Raw genomic sequence first — 20,982 nt, 5'->3', positions numbered from 1 at the left:
GTGTCATCTGTTAGAACTTAAAGCACGTGGCGAAATACGATGCCCGAACGCTGCTGTGTAAATAAGATAGGAGAGTTACCGTGCCATCGAAAGGCAAGTCCTTTACTGAGAAAACACAAAACGAAACGCCAAGAAAGAAAAGCGAGCAAGAAACAGAGCCAATCCAAGCAAGCCCTAAAAATGGTGGTCGAAGACGCACCCAAGATTTCAGCTTCAGAAGATCAGGCCAAGACCGAGACGAACCCTAAACCAAGGGAAGAGGACGATGAGCCCGAAGAAGGAGAGATCGTGGGTGACGAAGAATCGGCGTCGAAGCCATCGAAAGGAATAGCGCCACAGTCTCATGCTCTGGAGCACTCATGGACCTTCTGGTTCGATAGCCCCGCAGCAAAGTCCGCTAAGACTAAGCAAGAGGATTGGGGGAGTTCCATTCGCCCGATCTATACCTTCAGTACCGTCGAGGAGTTCTGGAGGTCTCATTTCAATTTAATTTTTGCTTCATTATGTTTATTTTTGTAATCTTCGTTAATTTCTTGTTTTCTTTATTTAAGTTTGTTTGGTTGGCGAGATTTAATCTTTTCCGTTTTGTGTGTGTTGGTTGTAGTTTGTGACTTGGGGTCTCTTGTGATTATCTTTTTGTTGGATTTTTTTTTTTTTTTTTTTTTTTTGGGTGGGAAATAGGGATTTCTGGAAAAGGAAAGGACTTGACACGTTTCGTGGTTCATGTTGATTGGTGACTAAGAAATGGGAAACTATTGAATTGACGAGAGTAGAAAACAATTATGGAAAAGGCAATGTTAAAACTTTTAAGTTTAAGGCGACACAGCTTTGCGGTTTATAGTGGTTTGCTTTCTCTACTGTGAAAGTCCAAATTTTTCGTTCCTACAGTTTCTCAGTAACTGCAACCTTTTCTCTTCTTTTATTATCCTTTTTGTGAACTTGTAACTTGGTTCTGTTTGAGATAAATATTTTGTTGGTGTTTGTTTGGATTTGGGTTGTTTGTCTCTCTAGCTCTTTGATTGATTTAGAATAAGATTTGCCGATCTTGCATTTTAAGCGTATGTCCGTCTTACATCAACGCATGCTGACAGGATTAGCTATTCATAGTATTAGCCCTGAAAGTCTTGTATTGTATTCAACCTGGTGTTGTACCTATTTCCTTGGTTTCCAATCTTGCTAGTCTTTTAGTTTTAAATGGGATTTTAGAGGTTCCCTGTTTATACATGATTTGGATTTATCATAATTCATAATAATGAGATCATCTTTCATTGAATTTGCTTCCTAGAAGGAGCTTCCCTAGGTCTTGGGATGCTTTGATTTGTACCAGTATGGATGCATTCGGTCCATGCATTGTTAATTATGCAATCATGGTTATAATACCGTGTGACGAAAATACTTGGTCATCATTAGATGTGTTCTCCTGTTGAGGGATTTGGGCTGCTGAGCCGAACGTGTAAACACTTTCTTTGGGCCCTTCTATAAGGAGAAAACTTATTCCAAAGTTGTTATTTGAATAAACTGTATCCAGTGCCCGTGCTTGTTGTCTACCTCTGTTAATTTTTTCCTGGTAATGATTCTCACATGTGCGCATAAATTTTTTTTTGCATTCAGCATTTACAATAATATACGTCATCCAAGCAAGTTGGCTCTTGGCACGGACTTCCATTGTTTCAAATATAAAATTGAGCCAAAGTGGGAGGATCCTGTGTGTGCTAATGGAGGGAAGTGGACTGTAACTTTTCCTAAAGGGAAATCTGATACTTCTTGGCTGTATACGGTATGGTCTAAACCGCAATTGTTATTCGAGGTTGATTGATGTTTTTGTCTGTCCTAATTGTCTGTGTCTGCTGGTACTAGTTGCTAGGAATGATAGGAGAACAGTTTGATCATGGAGATGAAATTTGTGGAGCAGTTGTCAACGTCAGAAATAGGCAAGACAAGATATCTATTTGGACGAAGAATGCAATAAATGAAGCTGCTCAGGTAATTGCTGCTAGATTCCCTGTATATCATATATTGTATGAAGACAAAGCATATACTTGAAACCTTCAAAAGGTTTTGTATTCCTTAGATGGTACTTTACAGCATCACAGTTTTTATCTATGTTGTTTTAGCGTGAGGACAGACTTGCTATTTATTTCTAGCTGTGCATTTTGTTTTTGTTGCTTTAGTGATCCTGGTTGCAAGGAAAAAAGAAGAAGAAGAATTGATTAAGTTGATGAATTTGTGTTTCTCCCTTTCCCCAAATCTGTTGCCACCCATAGTGGTTCAGCGGACACTTGGCCGCTAAGACCAGTGGTTTTGTAATCTATTTTGTACATTACTTAATGGTTGAGGTGAACTTATTACCTACTCCAAAAACCAAAGAGTGGGGACAAGGCACTTGCTTTGAAAACATGGCACAGTGACATTTCATCAACATTTTTTTTTATAGTAATGAGTTTCATTATAATAACAAAATTTCGAAGATGTCTCTTATCCACTTTCTTGCTGCAGCTGAGCATTGGGAAACAGTGGAAGGGGTTTCTGGATTACAATGAAACTATAGGGTTCATATTTCATGTAAGGATTTTGTTTCTTATGTACATTATTTGTTGTTTTACTCAATTCTTGTTAAGTTAGGGGCCTCATTAATAATGTCCTGCTCTGGTTTGTTTTTGCAGGAGGATGCAATGAGACAAGAGAGAAGTGCCAAAAATAAATACGTAGCCTGATGTGTATATTGTTCTTTGCTAGTACTTGATGCTTTCTAACTGCAACAGCATTCTATGCTGAGATGCAGAGTAACTTCTGGTTAACTTCTGGTTCACAATTACAGATTTTAGACTTTTCTTCGAATTTACATTTTAAGATGTACAATGGATATGAGCTGTTTACTTTCTACAAAATGTTTTGCTTGCATCTTGAAGTAGTTTGATTAAGTTATTGCTCCCACTCATCTGAGTAAATTATTTTCTTTTGACAAATGTATGTGGTATTATTAAATCCAGTTCGCACTAGATTCTACCACTGTGGTCTTTGCCACTTCAAAACCTTTTTCTGGGGACGACAAACGTATATATATACTGAAACCTAGTATGTGCTCTGAATTTTCTATAAACAGGAAAATGCATCTCAGGTTGTTTTAATATGAAGGGCAAAATTAAATTGTTATTTTTATGCGAATAGGTTAGAAGATTGGCTTGAAAAGTTGTGAATCCCATCAAGTTTTAATCTTTATAATCCACCAATTAAATTGCGATTCATCTTCCCAAAGCCTTCAGAACACTAATTGCGTTTCATGATATATTCCTTCGTTTGCTAACAAGTAATTACATCTACAGCACCATTTTCAAAGAGCATACAACATTGGGATTTCAGTTGGGTCTAAAATTACTCTTAGGTTCTTACCAAAATGAACCTTCGTTACTGACAGTGACAAGTAACAATCTCAAACATGGACTGTGTTATATGCGAGCGACAGCAAGTGGCCCAGAGAAGAAGATCAATTTGATGGTTTTGGGGACGCTGAAACAAAATGCCTTCAGTCTCCGTTTGGTTCACGGAATGGATTTGAGGGGAAATCATTTCCCATGTCATTTCCCAAGGAATGAGAATGAAAGATTCATTTTCCACGCTTGGTAATGTTGGGAAAGTAACTGGGAGATTTCACTTTGTTTCCTTTCCCATGTTTGTTTTGAGTAGGAATGGAAAACAAAGTTTGTATAATTTTCCAATTATACTCATATTAAATCAAATAAAAAAAGAATGCATTTAATGATACATTGTAATTATAAATTGTTCATAGGGACAAAATAGTCATGAAAATTGTGCGTTGAATGTTGGCTCATTTTCCCAAACTTTCTCATGATGAGGGAAAACAAAACCCAAGTTAAGAAGATGGCTTCACTTTCTCCCCTACTTTCTCATGTGCCAGGCAACTATTTTCCAAGCCTGGACTTACCAAACATGGGAAAGCAATTGAATTTCCATTCTCAAGAACCAAACCGGGGATAAAATGTCCACAATGGTCCAGAACCCTTATTGATACCACGCTGACCTATAAAACACCTGCAAGCTCATAAAATAGCCAAATTGTTCAAACAGAGAAAAATCCACAAGACAAAAACCAAACTTGAATGAGAATTAAATGTGAAAATTGATTGACACGATCTCTCTCTCTCTCTCTCTGCGCATAAGTGCGGCCGTTGAGGCCACAATATCACAACGTCATCCAGGCGTGCAGTCTCTTCGGCAACAAGTTAGAGCCGTCTAATTTTCACAATGTGCAGAGAACTGAGTATTGAATATATTTGTACAATCGGCTTTAGTTTCTTTGCTTGGTAGATATGAAGTTTCTCTAATTGTCTATTTTTTTTAAGATACAAATTTACTCCAAATTTGTTAATTTGACCAAATATTGGAGCTGCTCTCTTGAATTCTCCTTGATAACTTTTTACATGTTCAGATTTTCCTTTTAGTTTGCACAGAAGAAAAAGTATGCCAACAAAGAATTAGCAACACAGCACCATCTTCCATTCTCAAAAATTAATTTCTCTGCATAAATACACCAGAGGAAATGCGATATACAATAACAGGATGGAATGTAGCAAGTGGGTAAAAAAAAAAAATCTTTATTTCATCAAACTGTAAGATTTGAACCAAAATGCTCTTAATATTGTGCTTACAATATGCCATCAGGCAAAGATGACAATAAATTCCTCTATAGATTACATAATTTGTTTGATTGTTTGTGGTATACATGTCCAACATTCTATAGTTGGATGAAATTGGTTGACTCGGTCAAGTCAATTATCTGAGGATAAACAGTAGCAACTCTACTCTTCTTGCCACATAAATCCCTTCTGCATAGGGGAGCTAGAGTTGTCAAATCTATTACCTCAGCTCCACAAGGCCGGAGATAGCTTCTGCTGGGGACCTGATCATTGTCTGCAACTACAGCCGCCGATTGTTCCCTTGCAGGTCGGCCCAATTTAACACCATGTCATCAGAAGATCCAAACAAACCTATATCTTTAGTTACTTCTGTGTCAAATGAGGTAGTGACATTTGAAGATGGTGTTCTCACTGGCGATTCAATAAAACCAAATTGCTCTGTACAATCCTCTCCTACTACTTGACTGCATCCATATGCTTCGTTACTTATACTGCCAGTATAATCCTGCTGATCATCTGCTGAACTTTGAACAATAAGATCTGATAATGTTTCTTCCTGTAATGTACCATAATTCATAGCTTCATCACATTCTTTTCCATTATACCACTCATCTTCTCCTACTTCTTTACTGTGTCCATATACTTCATTCATTCTATTGCCACTATCACTCTGCTGATAATCTGCTTAATTATGAGCCATGAAGTCCGATATTGTTTCTTCGTGTAGTGTACAATATTCATATCTTCATTAATTTCCCTCTCATTACACCACTCATCTTCATTTTCAAAAAGGTCATCAGATAGTTTGGTACAGGAAGGAAGCTCATCCACGGAGCAGACTCTGACTTTCATCTGTTCCGGAAGGCGTGGACAATCAGCGGAGCGTTTGGTGTACTGGGTTGAAAAGAAGTTTACAGTGATGTTCAAGCTGAAGATACATAGAAACACTATCACTTTTCATCAATAACAGCAAAAGCGCATGTATAATATTCATCCATTCACAACTCACAAGGAAGAAAATAAAATGATACCTCTGCCAAGGAGGGAGAGTGAGCATGGTGTATGCAAGTTTGATCTTACTGACAAGCCCTCCCAGGGATTTAAAGCTTGCAGCAGCCTGCCTGCCTTTGATACAGTTGGGTTCTGCCAGGACAATTCAAACTGCAAAGTTCCAAAGGGAATATTAGAAAGTAGGTCCCAAATTTCCAATTAATATCAATCCTAAAATAGTAATGCAATTAATCAAATTTTAACCAGGTCCAAATTGATCCTAGAATTGGTGCCAACTCAAGATGGGTCCCAATCAAGCTGGAAATATCCTCAAATGACACATAATTATCAGAATATAATTCTCAAATAATTTGTATCTAATTTGGTCCCAATCATCAAATTAAAAACACAAACAGATCATACAGAGCAATGCACTAAGACAAATAATTGTAAAGCGAAAAAAAGAAAAAAAGAAATGAAGAGACCTGGAGAGCAGAAACGTTAGTTGGGAAACCATAGATGCACAAGACCATCTCCCATGGACGCTTCCGCTTCGTTCTCCAAGCACCTTGAGCTATTTCTCCATTATGCTGTCTTATACGACGCCGTGGGTTCACTGTGAATCTGTATCAGCACCGCCCAAATAAAACATAAACCAAGACACAGTCAAAGTGGGCTCTCTTCTTAATCCAAGCCCTAAAGAAAACCTCAAAATTTAAAGAATTTCAGATGGATCAAGATTGACCTGATTATTCTGAACAGATTGAGAATTTGAAAAAATAAAAAAAAATAAAAAAAATAAAAATTGGGGAAGATGGAAGGTACCCAATATAGGTGTGGCCTTTATAGCGGGGGCTGCTAGAGGTCAACAGATAGCATCCGAAGAATTGTCCTTCTTCTGCTTCTTCCTCCGCGATTAGGGTTTCTGGGATTTATGATCCAATCTTTCTTCTCTGCCTCATCTCTCTTTTTCTCTCTCGCACACAAATCGACAGGCGTATCCTATCAAAAAGGAGCGAATCCAATTCGACCGTTGGAATATATTACCCTTATTTCACTGTTTGAACCCTAAACCCTTCTTCAAGAAAGGCGTATGCTTCACCTGATGTTTATGATGTTAATCAAGTTTGAATCACTCTAGTCTTTTATCTGGGAAGTTAATTATTTGTTGAAAGGACTATTTTACAGATTTTGTGTGTAATCGGAATTCAAAATACGGACTGGAATCTGAATCGAAATTACTCCATGAGACTAATTATGGGACTTGAACTCATTAACAGGTAAAAAAGTAGAACCATTTGATTAGAGCAGAGCAGAGACAGAGGAAAGAGTAAGTAGAGTAAGAGAAAACTGATCAGACACTTTCTTCTTCGTTCTTTAAGAGAGAATCTATTATATATACTCGTATATCCCCATTACCGGAAAATTAAAAAAAGTAAAAAATTATTTACAATGGTCTCTTTTCCCTCTCGATAGACTGATACAAAACATCTTGAGCTGGAAAAACAGAACACATACAATTAGTAAGGGACCAACACGTAATGTATCAAACAATCTCCCCTTCCTCCCCATCCTCGTTCAGAATTGACTCATCATCATCCTCATCTCCCGAATATTCAGCCTTTATAAACAAACCTAACTGTTCCAAAGGCGATCGGAGGTGCGCTCCTCTAAACGCCCCAGACCGACCCTTACAGTTGAGAAGAGGAGTGGATGGAGAGAATCCAGTTAATCTTTCAAGTTCCTCTAGGATCCTCAAGTTTTGATCAATCTCAACCGTTCTTTGCATCTGGATAAGGACACTCAGCAAATTAAGACCACAAAGGCACCAAAGAGATAACATTCACGCAAGAAGTTGTAAATATGAAAAACAAAGGTAAACCTTCTCAAGTGCAATTCGAGCTTCTTCTCTTTTTCTCTTCCGTTGCTGCTTCAACTCAATCTCAGCCCTCATTCGTGTGGCGGCTTCAGCAGCTCTTATTTCAGCTTCAATCCTTGCCTTCTCTGTAGTATGGTAAAGTTTAAGATCATCAATTAATATAAGGTAGGTGCAGCAGGAGATTTTATTGATGAGTCATGCAGTGTAATGCTTTAACAATATAATCATGATAATCATGATATTGCAACAAACTTCAACATCAAGATCCATGAATTTTGTTATCAAACACTAGGACTGGAGAGCAAGATTCAACATGGCCAAAACACTAGGACTGGGAGACCAAGAGTCAATATGGCCAAAACAAAAAAGAAAGAAAACAGATAAAAGATTCAATTTGGCCTTTAAAAAGTTAGAATTGTTATCCACCTAAATGACCAAAAAACGTTTTGGTACAAATCAAGAAAACTGAAAAAGAACACCAAGCAAGTGTTTGCCACGCAGACAAGCCCTTAACTTAAAAATCGTGCACTTTCACATTGCACACATGAGGCTAACCTGATACAGTATAACTATTGGTTGCATTCTTATAAAATTAAGAATCTTCAAACCCAAAATGATGGCAAAGAATAAAGGAAGAAACAAAGCCAGCTTTACCTTCATGCTGCCTCCTCTCCAATCTTGCTTTTTCCTGTCGCATCTTCATTGGATCACATCTACCACCCTGGATGTAAGAATGAAAAACAAGTAAATTACTAAAATTGCATGGAAACCTTCTCACTCAGTATCCAACTAGCCTTGCATGATCTTGTGAAAAAATGAAGCTTACTTGATCCAGGAGTTTTTCTTGTTGAGCTTTCCAAATAGTGTCTGCAAAGCGGCTCTTTAGCATTGCAGCACGGAGAGCTCTTTTTGGTGAAAGTTGAACATCAAAAAGAGAAGTTTTCCATTCTGAAACAATTCAGTAAGAACTCCAATTTAATAAGTCCACATATGCCAAAATGGACGATGCTACAACTTAATTTTGGCATTGCTGGTGAATAAACTTACCTTCTCCAGAAGCAGCATCTGTTACTGGAGTTGTAAGCTGAGGGCTGGGACAAATGTTTTCATCATCCAAAGCACTTACAGCCCCTTCATATTATTTCCAACACCAATCCAGTACTCAGATCACTAAAATAACTGGTTAAATATCATAATATAACAAATTGTTGCGTCATCTCACCATCAGATTCTGGATCTGACTTGCTCATCTGGGATGTTGACAAGCTTTTTGCTTGACAATCCTAGAATTGAATAAGAAGTTTCAATTACTGCTAAAAGAACATAAAACTCTTAACTTAAACTCTCAAGGACATTAAAAGAAATATTTTCATGCATACCAGTCTGGATGCATTGGGATTAGACAAACCATGATCTCTGCCCATTGAGTCACAAGGAAGCCCGCATCGACATGCAAGGTTGCCACATGAACCACATTTTCTGCCAACCGGGCTTGATGGCTGGTTTGCATTCATAGCGCCTGAAGCTTGTCTACTGCCACTATCAGTGCCTGTATGACACACTGAATTAGCACGCATAGATATCCATAAAGCAGAAACTAAAGCCTGAAGCTTGTTTTTCTTTCATACCTCTATTAGAGTTCTTTGCTAACAATTTGGGAGTGCAATGCTGCACTGTTTTGGAAAGCTCTGCCTGTAAACAAAATATATATTACTCTGACAGAAAAGGAAATGCAAACTACTTCAACAGCATAACTACTAATCTAGAATAGGAAATGCAAATTTTACGTTTTTGTACCAATCCAGTAAACATCTTTGTAAGCAAAAGAAAATCACAATTTCTTACTTACCTCACCATCACTCACACCAAAATGAACTCTGACCTTCTCTTCGGAAGGCATGGACCTCTTGGTCACCGACATATTATGAAAGGGAGGAGTTCTACTGAGATTCTGCCTTGTATCAACATGAACTCTGACCTTCTCTTCGGAAGGCATGGACCTCTTGGTCACCGACATATTATGAAAGGGAGGAGTTCTATCAGGATTCTGCCTTGTATAAGTTACTTTCTTAATTTGACCACTCAATGATTTCCCTGGTTCAACCTTTGAGCTTCCATGATTCAATTTCCCACCTAAAAGACACCATCTCATCTCAAAAATCTTATTCAGGTTTTTGGCCATCTGATGAAAAATATTGGCAGGAGGATTGTAGACCATGGCATTAGAAAAAGTCAGTCTGACATCAGCTGCAAACTCTTCAGTGTTGCGGTACATATTTTTCTCCAGCTTTGATTTTATCGTGCCCAAATCCATGGGATGAGAAATAATATGAAAGTAATCAGGAATGTTTAGAGACAAGGGATCAACTGGTTTACTGAAAGCCCAACCATCCTTATGAGTTATCAGTGTTTTCAGAATCGTTGAACACTGCAACGTCACACTACGATCCATCTTCAGCTTCTTCTCTTTCTGAGATTCGAGAGCTTCTGGGGCTGCACGCTTCTTAGAACCTGGGAAAGAAGGTTTTGCCATTGAGCTGACCTCATTAAGTGAAACTTGATGCCCAAAGTCACACGAGCGTTTCTGAGGATCAGCTTCTATTTTTTTGCCAAGATCAGCTTCAATTCTTTTGCAGGCAAATTTAATCTTCAGCTTGTTGCTTGATAGCATGGTTTTAGTGGCAATCATACTAACAAACTGTGTCGATCCAAGATGGACAAAGCCCGAATTTCAAGTTCTTAGGAAAAAATTTATGGCTTCCCTAATATCCAATAACTCTGAGAAAACCAGTGTCCTCTCACAACACAGGTATAAAAACACACCAACCTCTGCAAAAAAAAAAGTTTGCAAAAATTAAGCAACAAATAGTGCTATCAATGCACAAGAAGTGTACTGCGTAATACTTCTACAGTAAAAAATAAAAAATAAATTTAACAAAACACCTAGTATGTAGATAGCCCACTCTCCAGTTTTTTTTTTTTTTTTCCCCAATAACATACTAAATAAATTGAGGGGCCTGTGGTGATTCAGACTGTGACATCATAAAAATTCAATTCAACTACTCCGACTATAATAATTACCCTAAAGGATTGTATCTGCATAAGTACATAAAAAGGATTTCCAGAAGTCAAATAACAAATTAACCAAGCAACATATCGGCATAACAATGGCTGATTTTTAAAACACCCCCAAGTACCAAAAATCATGCTCTTGACACACTTTAATTAGGTCCCAAACACAAAGAAATTAGGAAAAACCCAGAAACATAAAATCACGAGATCCACACACAGATTCATGAAAACGCCAGAAAAAGAGAAACCCAAGACTACAAAGTAACAAGGCAGGAAACCCAGATGAAGACGACGACTAAAAGCATGAAAAAACAAAGTAAGAAAATCGTGAGATAAGAGTAGAAGACGAACTCACCGAAATTGATCGAAGGGAGAGAGCTAGCTGACCACCGACTGATTGTGCGTAGAGAGCGACGCAGCGAGAGCGAGAGGGCCCAAAAGCCCCCTCGTGGTCGTGGGTATGCGATATGAGGAAGAGACTAGGGTTTAGAGAGAGAGGGAGGGTGGGAGTGAGAAGAAAGGAAGAGAGCACAGTGAAGTGGTAGGGGCTTAGGGTTTTTCTCTTTTTACTCGACTCCAAAACAGCTAAGCTTTTTTTAATTTTAGAAAAATATATATTTTACGCGTAGATTTGGATTGGATGGGAATTGGATCTTCTAAGCGATATTTATAAGATTCTTTCTTTCCCTTTTTTATGCACTGTGTAAAATTACATTTTTACCCTTCGTTCCTTGGTCGAAGTTTCCTTTCCTCTCTGGGATTTGGTTTTGGGAAATTCCAAGAGTGCCTAATTTATCATATTTTATTTCCATGTGTTATGTACATAAATGTATAAATAATCAGTTCTAAGTGAAATGGTGGATTTTTAAACCGCAATATGAGAGATAAACTCAAAAATTGCATATTGGGAGAAAAATATATTAATTAAGTTTCTATTAAAATAAAATAAAATTTAACTTTGTAGAATCTGTTTAAATAATATCTTGGATATACGCTCTAAAATACATAAACAAAATTCGAGTGGTTTGAGAGAGATTTTTTTTTTATCGGTTTGTAAAAAGACATTACGAAAACATAGATACGTAGAGGGTGGATGAATAAACGGTGAATTAGTGTCTATTTAATTTGTTAGATGAATAATTATTTAAGGTCTAAAGATTATAGAATTTAATCCTATGATCAGCCAAAATTTGTAAAATAAAATAATTTAAAAAAGCATCACAGAAGGTCGATCAGGTAAATGAGCACTCTCCAGGGTTAAAGAGTTTAGCAATCGTCGCACATTCACCCTTTACAACAAGTATTGGGTCATAATCTAAAAACCAATTGGTTCAGTTTTGAGACCGCTCAACTTTTGATGGTAAAACCGAACTAAACGGCAACGGATCCTTTAGGTTTGGCTGATTCAATGCCAACCCCAACTGACCCCTTACAATAAGTATTGGGTCATAATCTAAAAACAAAATCAACCATTACAATTTGGTTCAACTTTGAGACTGTTCACAACTTTTGATGGTAAAACCGAACCAAACCGCAATGGACCGTTTAGGTTCGGCTGATTCAATGCCAACCCCATAATCACTATCAGCCAACCCCAACTGATATTAGCAAATTAAACTGAAACAAAACATCTAGTGCTAAAGATGCAAATTGAAACATATAAATTAGTGACAACGGTGAACGCTGTATTGGAACTCTAATCTCAATTCTCAACTGATAACAGAAAAAGTGTCACAAACACTTTGATGTTTGACATAAACTAACAAAAACTTGAACAAATCTTCCATACTTGCTTAAAAGCTCCAACAAAATAGAAGTGCAGCACAAAAGTACAAGCAAAATAATGCATTTAAAACAGAGATGTTCCCTTCCCCTTCTTGTCTCCACCAATTTCAAAGTGCTTGCACCTCTGCAGAAAAACAAGAGATCAGATTACTTAATCGTTATAAAAAAAATCTTGGGTAGAAACCAAAAGCAACAATTTACACCACAACACCAACCTTGATTGGGTGCTGGGATACATGTTTGCAACCCTGGCATTGGAGCCTCAGGACAATCTTCTTAGTGGTCTTTGCCTGTTTAGAGACATCGAGGTTAAACATGCACCAAATTTAAAAACTAATAACAAGACACAAGACAAAATAAATCTGACCGAAGCGAATAAGGGATAAAATAAACTGTTGGAACCGACAATTTGGCTTATACCTTCTTGTGGAAGACTGGTTTGGTCTGACCACCATAACCAGACTGCTTGCGATCATAACGACGCTTCCCCTGAGCAGCAATACTAGCCTTGCCTGTCTTGTATTGTGTAACCTTGTGCAAGGTGTGCTTCTTGCACTCCTTGCTCTTGCAGTAAGTCTTCTTTGTCTTTGGAACGTTCACCTGCAACATTACACCATGAGTTATGATCCATGTTAATAAAATATGGACTAAGCAATTTAGAGAAAACCCAGTTATAGCAAGCAGAATAAAAAAAACTAATTACAAACAGAATGAGATTATGCCATCTGATAAGAACCCTATTCACAGTGAGCAGCGTAAGAACCAAATCAATAACAAATCTCTGTGAATAACAAAATAATTGTTTTGTGTGACAAGAACTTAGCAAGTTTAACAGTTGCACATCCCAATAAGATCGGTTCATTTTCAGATGTCAAGTTGCACTATATAACCCTAAGCTATCGTCAATACCAACTTCAACCCATAAAAACAAAACAAAACATTGAAGTTTAAGCTAAACGAAACAAAAACACAAAATGAAAAGAAAAACCACAAACAAAATCCAAATTTATGTTTGATTTTCTCACATACACCACTTAAAACAAACAAATCCCAATCAAACATTAAAAGCACACGATTACACCTGTGTCTGTGAGAGATAAGAGGGAAGAGGGTAGAGAGAGATACCATGGTGAAGGAAGCGGCGCCGATACAAGACTGAGCAGGAACACAACAATCGTAGTAAGAACCCTAGAGGGTAGCAGAGTAGTAAGCGTCCGGTTTTATACTTGATGGGATGGGCTTTTTATTAGTCTCAGGATTTCTTATTTTCAAGGTAGATTGGGTTTGGGCCTCCTGGCCTAATCTCAAAGTTGGGCTTTTGTATGGCTCTCAATCCGTATCACCTCTAAACAAACTCATATTCCCAATAAAAAGAATAAAAATATTACATCATTTTTAAAACTTAAAAAATAATTACAAATAATTGTTATATACAAGAATATCGGGTGCAAGAGTAAATGCTATTATTATCCACTTGAGTTACAAATCTATTTTCTATGTTCACTTTTCTTTTCTTTTTTGGTGAAGAAAGGGGACTAACACACAACAGAGAAACTAAACAATGACTCGAGGCTTTCATACTCCAAGTAAATTTTCACTAATAAAATACCTAATACTATCATGAGGATCATGGAAGGTTGAGACACCCAATGCAAGACATGAATCCAATTCAGCTCTTTGTTCACTTTTTAATTGTCCATAGATAAACAACTTTTAAGCCTTTTTAATTTCCTAAAAAACATGGTGTGATTGTTACCACAATAGCTACAAGATTAGTGTCACTGGTCGTTTCTCCCATGGTGTTGATTACAGAAGTATAAAGAAAACAAAGGTTAGCAAATTTGCCTATATCACTGGTCGTGTCTCCCAAATTTCAAGTCAACGTGTGCCACACAAAAGAAGAAAATAATAGTCAAATAGGAATTTTACCCTATAAAAACTCGAGGCCTGTGAGAAATATACAAGAATATTGAAAGAATTCGTTGGGACATTGAATAACTAGCTTTTTGTGCTTCGTACAAGCAATCTACTTGCTTGATCTTGATAGGCAAGAAAACATAGATGGAGAAAATGCTCTTGCTCCAAAATGGTGGCAGGCCTTTGAATATAAGCTAGTCATCCAAACCTTACAAGATGAAAGTGGATCCACATTTGGTGCAATTCTAGAATGGGAACCATCTGCAGCACTGTATAACAAGTACCAACCAAGCAAAATGTAAACCCCTTTAAACAGCACAAGGTTCTGCATCAACTTATCAGTTTCCTTTTGGTAAAACTTTAACAAAATCTGATACTGCTCTTTCGCTATAACGCTTTATGCCCAACAACGATTGTTGGAAATGGCCCTTTTCCAATTAACTGTTTCATATGCCATGATATGGACAAAATGAATGCCCCTTTCCGGCCACTGCGTAAATACCGATTGCCATATTTTCCTCTTGTCTATACAGCTGAAAGAAATACTTGGCACTTGACTTTTACTGTATTGAGTATTAGGCCGGTAAGTTTCACACATATGAAACTATCAATGGTTCTCTTGAGTCTTCTCCAGATATTTTGCTATAGTAGGAGTAGAGAGCCAACTGGACAAGGCCTAAAATTGTTCCAATACCATTTGGGATCTGCATCCAAAATATCATTTGAGGACAGATAAACACAAGTCAATAAGTAATAAAAGCGTGATGTGGTTTTCTGCTTAGAGTGATATAATAGCTGATGGAATTTGGATTGGCATGTCAAGATCTTGCTGCAGAAAACAGAAGACTTACATAAAGGAAGGGGTCTTCCTTGAATATTCCGTAGGCAGAGAAAGAGAGACTCATCAAGAAAGTTGCAAAAGAGAGATTAAATGGCATGAATTCAACACTCCTTGTTTTGATCACCAGTTTCTGCAAAAGGGTATATGAGAAACCACATCAGTGACAAGAAATTGCACTGTCTAAAAGCAATCTGAGTGAGAATTGGTCCGCCCGAACTTACTATGATAAACAGCGGCGAAGCAAACATTGAAATAAGTGAAGCGACACTCAAATATCCAACGAACGTTTGCCTGTCATCATACTCTAAAACTCCTAAGCTCACGAAGACAACGAACACGAATATAACAGCAACTGCCCCTAAGAATCCCAACATCCTCAGCTGCAATGAACATTTTAAGGAACAGCAGACAGTCATGCAGAGTTGTAAAAGGGATTTCAATAGAAGTGCAGGTCTACTGGGGAGAGATTATAACCTTAGTTGCTCTTTCAGCGTACGTAATGAAAATGCTCAAGTAGACTAACTGGAAAACAGCCCCAAATGAATTGACTGTAGCCACCAATATAATACCAGTCTTCACTACAGGCATGCCATACCAAAGACATATCAAGCAATTCAAAAGGGCATATATGTAGGGCAATCCAGAGAATTGTTCTGTTGACTTGTTTCTAATGATTCTCTTGAATGTTGGCCTGGAAAACATAAAAAGATTCATATATAATTAGTGGGGAAGTGCATAATTTCATAAATTTCCATTTTTTTTTCTCATAAACTTTTTGAGCAACTTACAATGGTGACACAAACAACACGAAGGCAAATATATTCCCTGCAGTTGACAGAGATGGGTGTTAGAATGTTTCTTGGAACTCATAAAAACATATTTGATGAAGATTTCCTTTTCCTTAACTAAATTTAGAAATGCTAAGCAAACCATAAACTTGCTATCCAAGCTGATTCCTATACATGCATCTTAAACAACATATGAATTTTCATCTTAAATTAACAATTCAAAACCCTTCAATCAAGGTAAAGTTCTTGACCCGCAACAGTATTATATAAATTCATTCAATATAATTCATGGTTTTGCTTCCTGAAACAAAAAACACACAGAAAACTATACCTCAATCATATATTGAAAGAAGTTATAAGCAAATATATACAATGAAAGAAGCATATTGGAGCAGATATGGTGTCAAAATGAAGAAGGGTACCAGCAATGCCGGCTGCAGTACTGAAACCTAAATAAACAGAAGACAACCCAGTTGACAACATCGATCTATGAATGATCAAAACCAGAGATTAGAAAATGTATGTACAACTTCACTGGCTGCTACGCAACACCAAACAGAAGCGCTCTCTCTCTCTCTCTCTCTCTCTCTCTCTCTCTCTCTCTTGTAGCTTTGTACATTAATGGTCCAAAAGGGAAGGCGTTTTATTAATTATATACTTGTTACCAGAAAACTGGCACCAGTCATTACTTACTACCAACTATTTGGGATTATGTTAATCTAATGATCATCCAATTATGTTTGTTGATGCGAAAAAGTGGTTTATCCACGTGGCTCGCCCAACTTAGTGATATGATGTCTTCGGAAGGGAGTTAGTCTTCGGAAGATCGAGGTCCTGCAAAAGGACACGTTCGGTAAGACCTTGGGGTACCGGTGTGGTACCGGCCGAAGGCTCTCCGATGCTTAAGTAAGTACGGATTTAGTAAAGATTAGACTACAGATCAAGCGATAGCGTACCGTTGATCCTTCTGTCCCCCCTCTTTTGGGAATAGGGGTCTCCTTATATAGGCCCTGGGAGGTGTGTTTATTTTGGAATCTCCGATGTGGGACTGCAGGAGTGGATTGTGGGCATAACACGTGTCCAAGAGCATAAGCACCAGGATGCATATGATTCGGTAGGGTCCTTGCCGAAGGGCTTGTAGTGTTAAATGTTGACTCCGTCCACGTGTCAGGTGGTCATTGGTCGCTAATATGCGGTATAAACAGTAGTCCCCCAAGTTCTCTTCCGAAGGTTCTTCGGAGGGGAATTTGGTTCTCCCCTGAAGGTTCGTAGCTGTCCTGCCGTTCGGCAAGTTCGCTTGGGGAAGGTTCCCCTGGGATCCGATGGTCGCCGATGCTCAGAGGAGAGAGGGCAGAGACGCCTCGTTTCCCGTGCCTGGCGCGTGGAGACTCTTCGTCTTCTGCACCGGGCGTGCAGAGACGCTTCGTCTTCTGCACCCGGCGTGCAGCCCACATCGCCACCCGTTAAGCGACACGTGGCTAGCGAAGTGACGTCTGACGGCTGCAATTATGAGCCGTTTGGTTTCCCGAGGCGTACCGTTGCAGCCATCTCCCTATAAATAGAGGTTGCTCCAGGCGCAAAACTCACTTTGCATTTGAGAATTGAAGCGAGAGCTCTGCGTAGGCGATTTCTGAGGAGTGCGAACGGCAATCGAGGCGATTTTCGAAGTGTTTATCGGCAATCAAGGCGAATACCGAAGCGTCTGAACGGCAATCAAAGTCTCAACAATACCCAAGGTAAGTTACCGTTCGGTAGCCTAATAATTTTTCTTATATTTCCGCGTGCTTCCGTAGTATAGGCTTACCCGATCGTCTATAAGTGCTTTCCTTCGGTAGTCTAGTGGACTATAGGTAGTGGCGTAGACATCGGTAGGGTAGTTCATTACAGAACCTTAGCCCTATTTTTTTTTTCTTTTTTCTTGTAGATGTCGGCTAGCGAGTCTTCCTTCGGCAGTGAGCCCAATGCGTTCGATGAGGAGTTGTCATCGGGCTGGGACACATCTAGTTTGGCCGTGAGTCTCGATGCCGAGGGGCAAGAGGACACCGATGTTGAAATTATCGGTGAGGAGGTGAACTCCGTTCCTGCCCATGGTGTCGGTAAGGGGCTGATGACGGGGCAGCCGCTTCCGTTAGCCATGGTCCACAAAGATGGTACCCGATTCGGTACTTCCGATCACCAGCCGGAGGCTTCTACCTCTGGTCGTGATGAGGCCATTGCCGGCGCCTCTCGGCCGAGGATAACAATCGTCCATAGGGAGCGATCTAGGATACCGATAGGCGTGCCGAAGAGGGCCCTGTTCGGGGTCGACTATTTGGAGCCGAACAAGATTACCGAACGGGAGCTCCAAAAGATTAGAGCTGAATACCTCATCCCTGACTCGGTGAAGATGAGGATTCCGAGTCCGACCGAGTCCCTCAGCGACCCCGGAGATGGCGAAGTCGCCTTCTTCACCGACATGCTGGTGCAGGGGGTGAGGCTGCCGTTGCATCCTGCCGTGCAAAGGATACTTGCCCAGATCGGGTATGCTCCGGGCCAGTACAACCCCAACTTCTGGGTGGCCCTAATGGGAGTGATAACGGCATTTGGGATTGCCGGGGAGGGGGAGCCTTCCTACGAGCAATTCTCCTACCTCTACAGCATCACCAAGTCGAAGAGTGCCGACCATGGTGGCTGGGTTCAGGCGAACTGCTTGAAGGCTTCCGAGCGAGGTCACTTCGTCAGCTCGGTGCCGACTTCCCAGAAGTCGTGGAGGAATCGGCGAGTGCTACTCTCTGGGGATTGGGAATCGCCATCGGGAGTGCGCCCGCAGTTTTCAGTACCCACGACTTTCCAAACCGCCGGTAGGGTTCTTAGCTGCCGATCGGTAGGCGGTCGTTTTTTTTTGTTTTTCTTCTGATATTTGTTTACTGATTCTCTCTCTTTTTTTCTTTTTTTTCCTTGGTAGGCAAAATCAAGCAACCGACCCCCTCTCAGGCTGAGATTCAGCAGCTCGAGAGAGTGAGGCTGAAGGTCCCGGCTGCCGATCGGATCTACCCCCGCCTGCTCTTTACCGACAACCTCATCAGAGCCAGGCTCGTCGACCCTGCCGAGAGTAAGTTTACTTGCATTTTAATACTTCCTTTGCTTGAGAATTTCGCTTGCCGACCTGAAATTTTTTTTTTTTATAGTGACGGACGCAAGGCAGGCTGCCGAAGCCAAGAAAATGAGCGAGTCGTCCAAGAGGCGGCTCATGATGGGACTGCAGGGCAAAAGACAAAGGAAACAGCCCGAGGCGCCTTCCGTTCGGCCGTCCACGGATCCCGAGGACGTAACCTTGGCGGAGCGGCTGCGTCAGCTGGGTGCCGAGCCTGTTGCCTGGCCCTCTGCCGAAGTTTCCGCGCCGAGGCAGTTGGAGGCCGAGGCCGCTGCCTCAAGAGCAGCCGGTAAACGGCCGGTGACGGTCGACCTGGAGGCTTCGCCGGCATCCAAACGGAGCCGTCCGTCAGAGGCTTCGAGGGCCGTATTCGCGGCGGAGGATGAAGACGGACCTACCGAGGCCGTAACCATCGCCTGCCCGTCTAAGACGGTCCAATTCGTCAATCACATGATCCTCGGCTCCCAAATGGAGCTGCCGGAGGTTGACGAGCTGCCGAAGAAGGCCCTTCGGGAGCAAGCGGGACGCGCTTTTCGTCTCCAAGCCGCGGTAAGAAATTCTTTCTTCCCTCGCTGTTTATTGTTTTTACGCCAAGTGGTGTTCCGTTTTTAAATAAGTTGCCTTTCGTGTGCAGGCGTCGATGGACATGTGGCTCTGCGTCAAACGGGCTATCAGCGCTGCCGAGCGGGCGAAAAGGGCCTACAATGACGGCAGGGCCAAGGTTGCCGAAGCCGGCAAGGCGCTCCAGGAGCACGCCCAGTTGCTCAAAGAAAAAGAGGCCGCCGAACGGCAAGCTCTCGCTTCGGAGGCGAAGGCGGAACAGATGCGAGCTGCTTTGGAAGCGGCGCGGGCGGCAGCGCGGGATGCCGAAGCCGTTTCGGAAGCCATCCAGGATGCCCTGCAGGAGTCCGAGCGGACCAAGGCCGCGGAGATCGAGGCTGCCGTCCAGTCAGCTGTTCAGGGCTACCGCTCGTCTGCTGAGTTCACTACCCTGCTGGACAAGGAAGTTGGCTCGGAGATGGCAGATCTACTGTACCGGTTCAAGCGGTACAATCCTGGACAGAAGCTGAACCTGAACTTCGCCGCTGATCCTCCTCCCCTTCCGGAGGGACTTACCGAAGAAATGATCGAAGATTATGAAGGGGAGGACGCCGCGGAGGTGCTTGGATCTGCCGAGGCCACTACTGGGGATGAAGCCGCTGCCGAGGCCACTGCCTGAGGGCCTTGATATATTGTACTTATTAATTTGTTTTTTTTTTTTTTTTTTAGTATCTACTTTGAACACATTGGTGCCGAGGGCATCTTTTAATTTGAAATTTTAAAGTTCTTATCCAACTTTTAACTGTGTACGTTATTTTTGCTAATCGCCGTAGACGTATTGCCGATCGAACTTTACAATCGGATTCCACAAGCTATAACTGGTAATTGCCGTAGGCCAATTACTGGTCAAAAGTCACTCATTACCGTAGGCTAATAAGGACGCTGTTGTCAAGTTTAAATTTTGACCAAGTCCCGAAGGGATCTGTAGGGTAAAAAAACATTAACGATCGCCAATTGCCGTAGGCTAATGTAGAGCGCCGTAGGATGTTAACATTTTAGCTGCCGTGGGCAAATATGACTTAAAGAGAGGCTAAAGTAATAGTGCCGAGGGCTTTCTATTAATTCTAGTAGAACAAATACATCGAGTAATTGCAGTTCCAACCTGCCGTAGGCTAGGTCACTTGTAGTAGTACTTGAGATGTTCTACGTTCCAAGGATGGCCGAGAGCCTTGCCGTTGGTGCCTCTTAGTCGATAAGTTCCCGAGCGAAGGATACCGATGACTTCATATGGTCCTTCCCAGGAAGGTCCGAGGGTTCCTTCCGTGGTATCCTTCGTCGCAAGCGATACCTTGCGCATGACCCAGTCCCCGATTCGGAAAGAG

At 40.7% G+C, this 20,982-nt stretch overlaps 5 protein-coding genes across 6 annotated transcripts; 1 reads left to right on the top strand and 4 right to left on the bottom strand.

Moving 5' to 3' along the window:
• Positions 1–78: 78 nt before the first annotated feature.
• Positions 79–2,934, top strand: LOC117626161 (eukaryotic translation initiation factor 4E-1). Its single transcript, XM_034357812.1, has 5 exons — positions 79–473; positions 1,612–1,777; positions 1,858–1,983; positions 2,497–2,562; positions 2,664–2,934. The coding sequence occupies exons 1-5, from the start codon at positions 181–183 to the stop codon at positions 2,712–2,714; spliced, it is 702 nt and encodes a 233-aa protein (XP_034213703.1). The 5' UTR covers positions 79–180; the 3' UTR covers positions 2,715–2,934.
• Positions 2,935–4,935: 2,001 nt separating this feature from the next.
• Positions 4,936–7,061, bottom strand: LOC117624230. Its single transcript, XM_034355376.1, has 5 exons — positions 7,048–7,061; positions 6,131–6,269; positions 5,740–5,816; positions 5,423–5,583; positions 4,936–5,336 (listed from the first exon to the last, which is right to left on the bottom strand). The coding sequence occupies exons 1-5, from the start codon at positions 7,059–7,061 to the stop codon at positions 4,936–4,938; spliced, it is 792 nt and encodes a 263-aa protein (XP_034211267.1).
• LOC117624681 (transcription factor GTE12-like) lies at positions 6,986–11,212 on the bottom strand. Of its 2 annotated transcripts, XM_034356074.1 has the most exons (10): positions 10,952–11,210; positions 9,374–10,353; positions 9,153–9,216; positions 8,904–9,073; positions 8,747–8,807; positions 8,572–8,655; positions 8,351–8,472; positions 8,179–8,245; positions 7,528–7,649; positions 6,986–7,434 (listed from the first exon to the last, which is right to left on the bottom strand). In XM_034356074.1, exons 2-10 carry the CDS (start codon positions 10,211–10,213, stop codon positions 7,192–7,194), a joined length of 1,773 nt encoding a protein of 590 aa, XP_034211965.1. In that variant the 5' UTR covers positions 10,214–10,353; positions 10,952–11,210; the 3' UTR covers positions 6,986–7,191. The 2 variants fall into 2 exon arrangements, with proteins under 2 accessions (XP_034211965.1, XP_034211966.1); XM_034356075.1 differs by lacking the exons at positions 8,351–8,472; positions 8,572–8,655; positions 8,747–8,807 and having other exon boundaries at positions 10,952–11,212.
• A 1,132-nt stretch (positions 11,213–12,344) lies between these two features.
• Positions 12,345–13,586, bottom strand: LOC117624781 (60S ribosomal protein L44). Its single transcript, XM_034356229.1, has 4 exons — positions 13,507–13,586; positions 12,802–12,981; positions 12,597–12,671; positions 12,345–12,505 (listed from the first exon to the last, which is right to left on the bottom strand). The coding sequence occupies exons 1-4, from the start codon at positions 13,507–13,509 to the stop codon at positions 12,446–12,448; spliced, it is 318 nt and encodes a 105-aa protein (XP_034212120.1). The 5' UTR covers positions 13,510–13,586; the 3' UTR covers positions 12,345–12,445.
• Positions 13,587–14,213: 627 nt separating this feature from the next.
• LOC117624676 (bidirectional sugar transporter SWEET2a-like) lies at positions 14,214–16,549 on the bottom strand. The gene is made up of 6 exons (XM_034356066.1): positions 16,350–16,549; positions 15,928–15,964; positions 15,614–15,830; positions 15,361–15,519; positions 15,150–15,269; positions 14,214–15,002 (listed from the first exon to the last, which is right to left on the bottom strand). The coding sequence occupies exons 1-6, from the start codon at positions 16,408–16,410 to the stop codon at positions 14,889–14,891; spliced, it is 708 nt and encodes a 235-aa protein (XP_034211957.1). The 5' UTR covers positions 16,411–16,549; the 3' UTR covers positions 14,214–14,888.
• Between the last annotated feature and the right edge of the window lie 4,433 nt (positions 16,550–20,982).

This window comes from Prunus dulcis, chromosome 4, assembly GCF_902201215.1.
Source record: "Prunus dulcis chromosome 4, ALMONDv2, whole genome shotgun sequence".
NCBI classification, from domain to species: domain Eukaryota; kingdom Viridiplantae; phylum Streptophyta; class Magnoliopsida; order Rosales; family Rosaceae; genus Prunus; species Prunus dulcis.
Note: the sequence above shows the minus strand (reverse complement) of the source record. Positions and strands in the feature narration are given on the sequence as shown.

What these genes read in the sequence shown, in the direction of transcription:
- LOC117624676 (XM_034356066.1), bottom strand. Translation starts at nt 16,410, where the DNA reads ATGTTGTCAACTGGGTTGTCTTCTGTTTATTTAGGTTTCAGTACTGCA. An exon ending in GTGTTGTTTGTGTCACCATT is followed by an intron (nt 15,831 to 15,927) that starts GTAAGTTGCTCA and finishes TATGTTTTCCAG; the next exon opens with GCCAACATTCAAGAGAATCA. An exon ending in AGGAAGACCCCTTCCTTTAT is followed by an intron (nt 15,003 to 15,149) that starts GTAAGTCTTCTG and finishes TTTTGGATGCAG; the next exon opens with ATCCCAAATGGTATTGGAAC.
- LOC117624781 (XM_034356229.1), bottom strand. An exon ending in AACCAGTCTTCCACAAGAAG is followed by an intron (nt 12,672 to 12,801) that starts GTATAAGCCAAA and finishes GTCTCTAAACAG; the next exon opens with GCAAAGACCACTAAGAAGAT. An exon ending in TATCCCAGCACCCAATCAAG is followed by an intron (nt 12,506 to 12,596) that starts GTTGGTGTTGTG and finishes GTTTTTCTGCAG; the next exon opens with AGGTGCAAGCACTTTGAAAT.
- LOC117626161 (XM_034357812.1), top strand. Translation starts at nt 181, where the DNA reads ATGGTGGTCGAAGACGCACCCAAGATTTCAGCTTCAGAAGATCAGGCC. An exon ending in CAATAAATGAAGCTGCTCAG is followed by an intron (nt 1,984 to 2,496) that starts GTAATTGCTGCT and finishes TTCTTGCTGCAG; the next exon opens with CTGAGCATTGGGAAACAGTG. An exon ending in CTATAGGGTTCATATTTCAT is followed by an intron (nt 2,563 to 2,663) that starts GTAAGGATTTTG and finishes TTGTTTTTGCAG; the next exon opens with GAGGATGCAATGAGACAAGA.
- LOC117624230 (XM_034355376.1), bottom strand. An exon ending in CTAACGTTTCTGCTCTCCAG is followed by an intron (nt 5,817 to 6,130) that starts GTCTCTTCATTT and finishes GGAACTTTGCAG; the next exon opens with TTTGAATTGTCCTGGCAGAA. An exon ending in TTAAATCCCTGGGAGGGCTT is followed by an intron (nt 5,584 to 5,739) that starts GTCAGTAAGATC and finishes ATGTATCTTCAG; the next exon opens with CTTGAACATCACTGTAAACT.
- LOC117624681 (XM_034356074.1), bottom strand. Translation starts at nt 10,213, where the DNA reads ATGATTGCCACTAAAACCATGCTATCAAGCAACAAGCTGAAGATTAAA. An exon ending in AGCAAAGAACTCTAATAGAG is followed by an intron (nt 9,074 to 9,152) that starts GTATGAAAGAAA and finishes TGTGTCATACAG; the next exon opens with GCACTGATAGTGGCAGTAGA. An exon ending in GGAGAGGAGGCAGCATGAAG is followed by an intron (nt 7,650 to 8,178) that starts GTAAAGCTGGCT and finishes ACCATACTACAG; the next exon opens with AGAAGGCAAGGATTGAAGCT.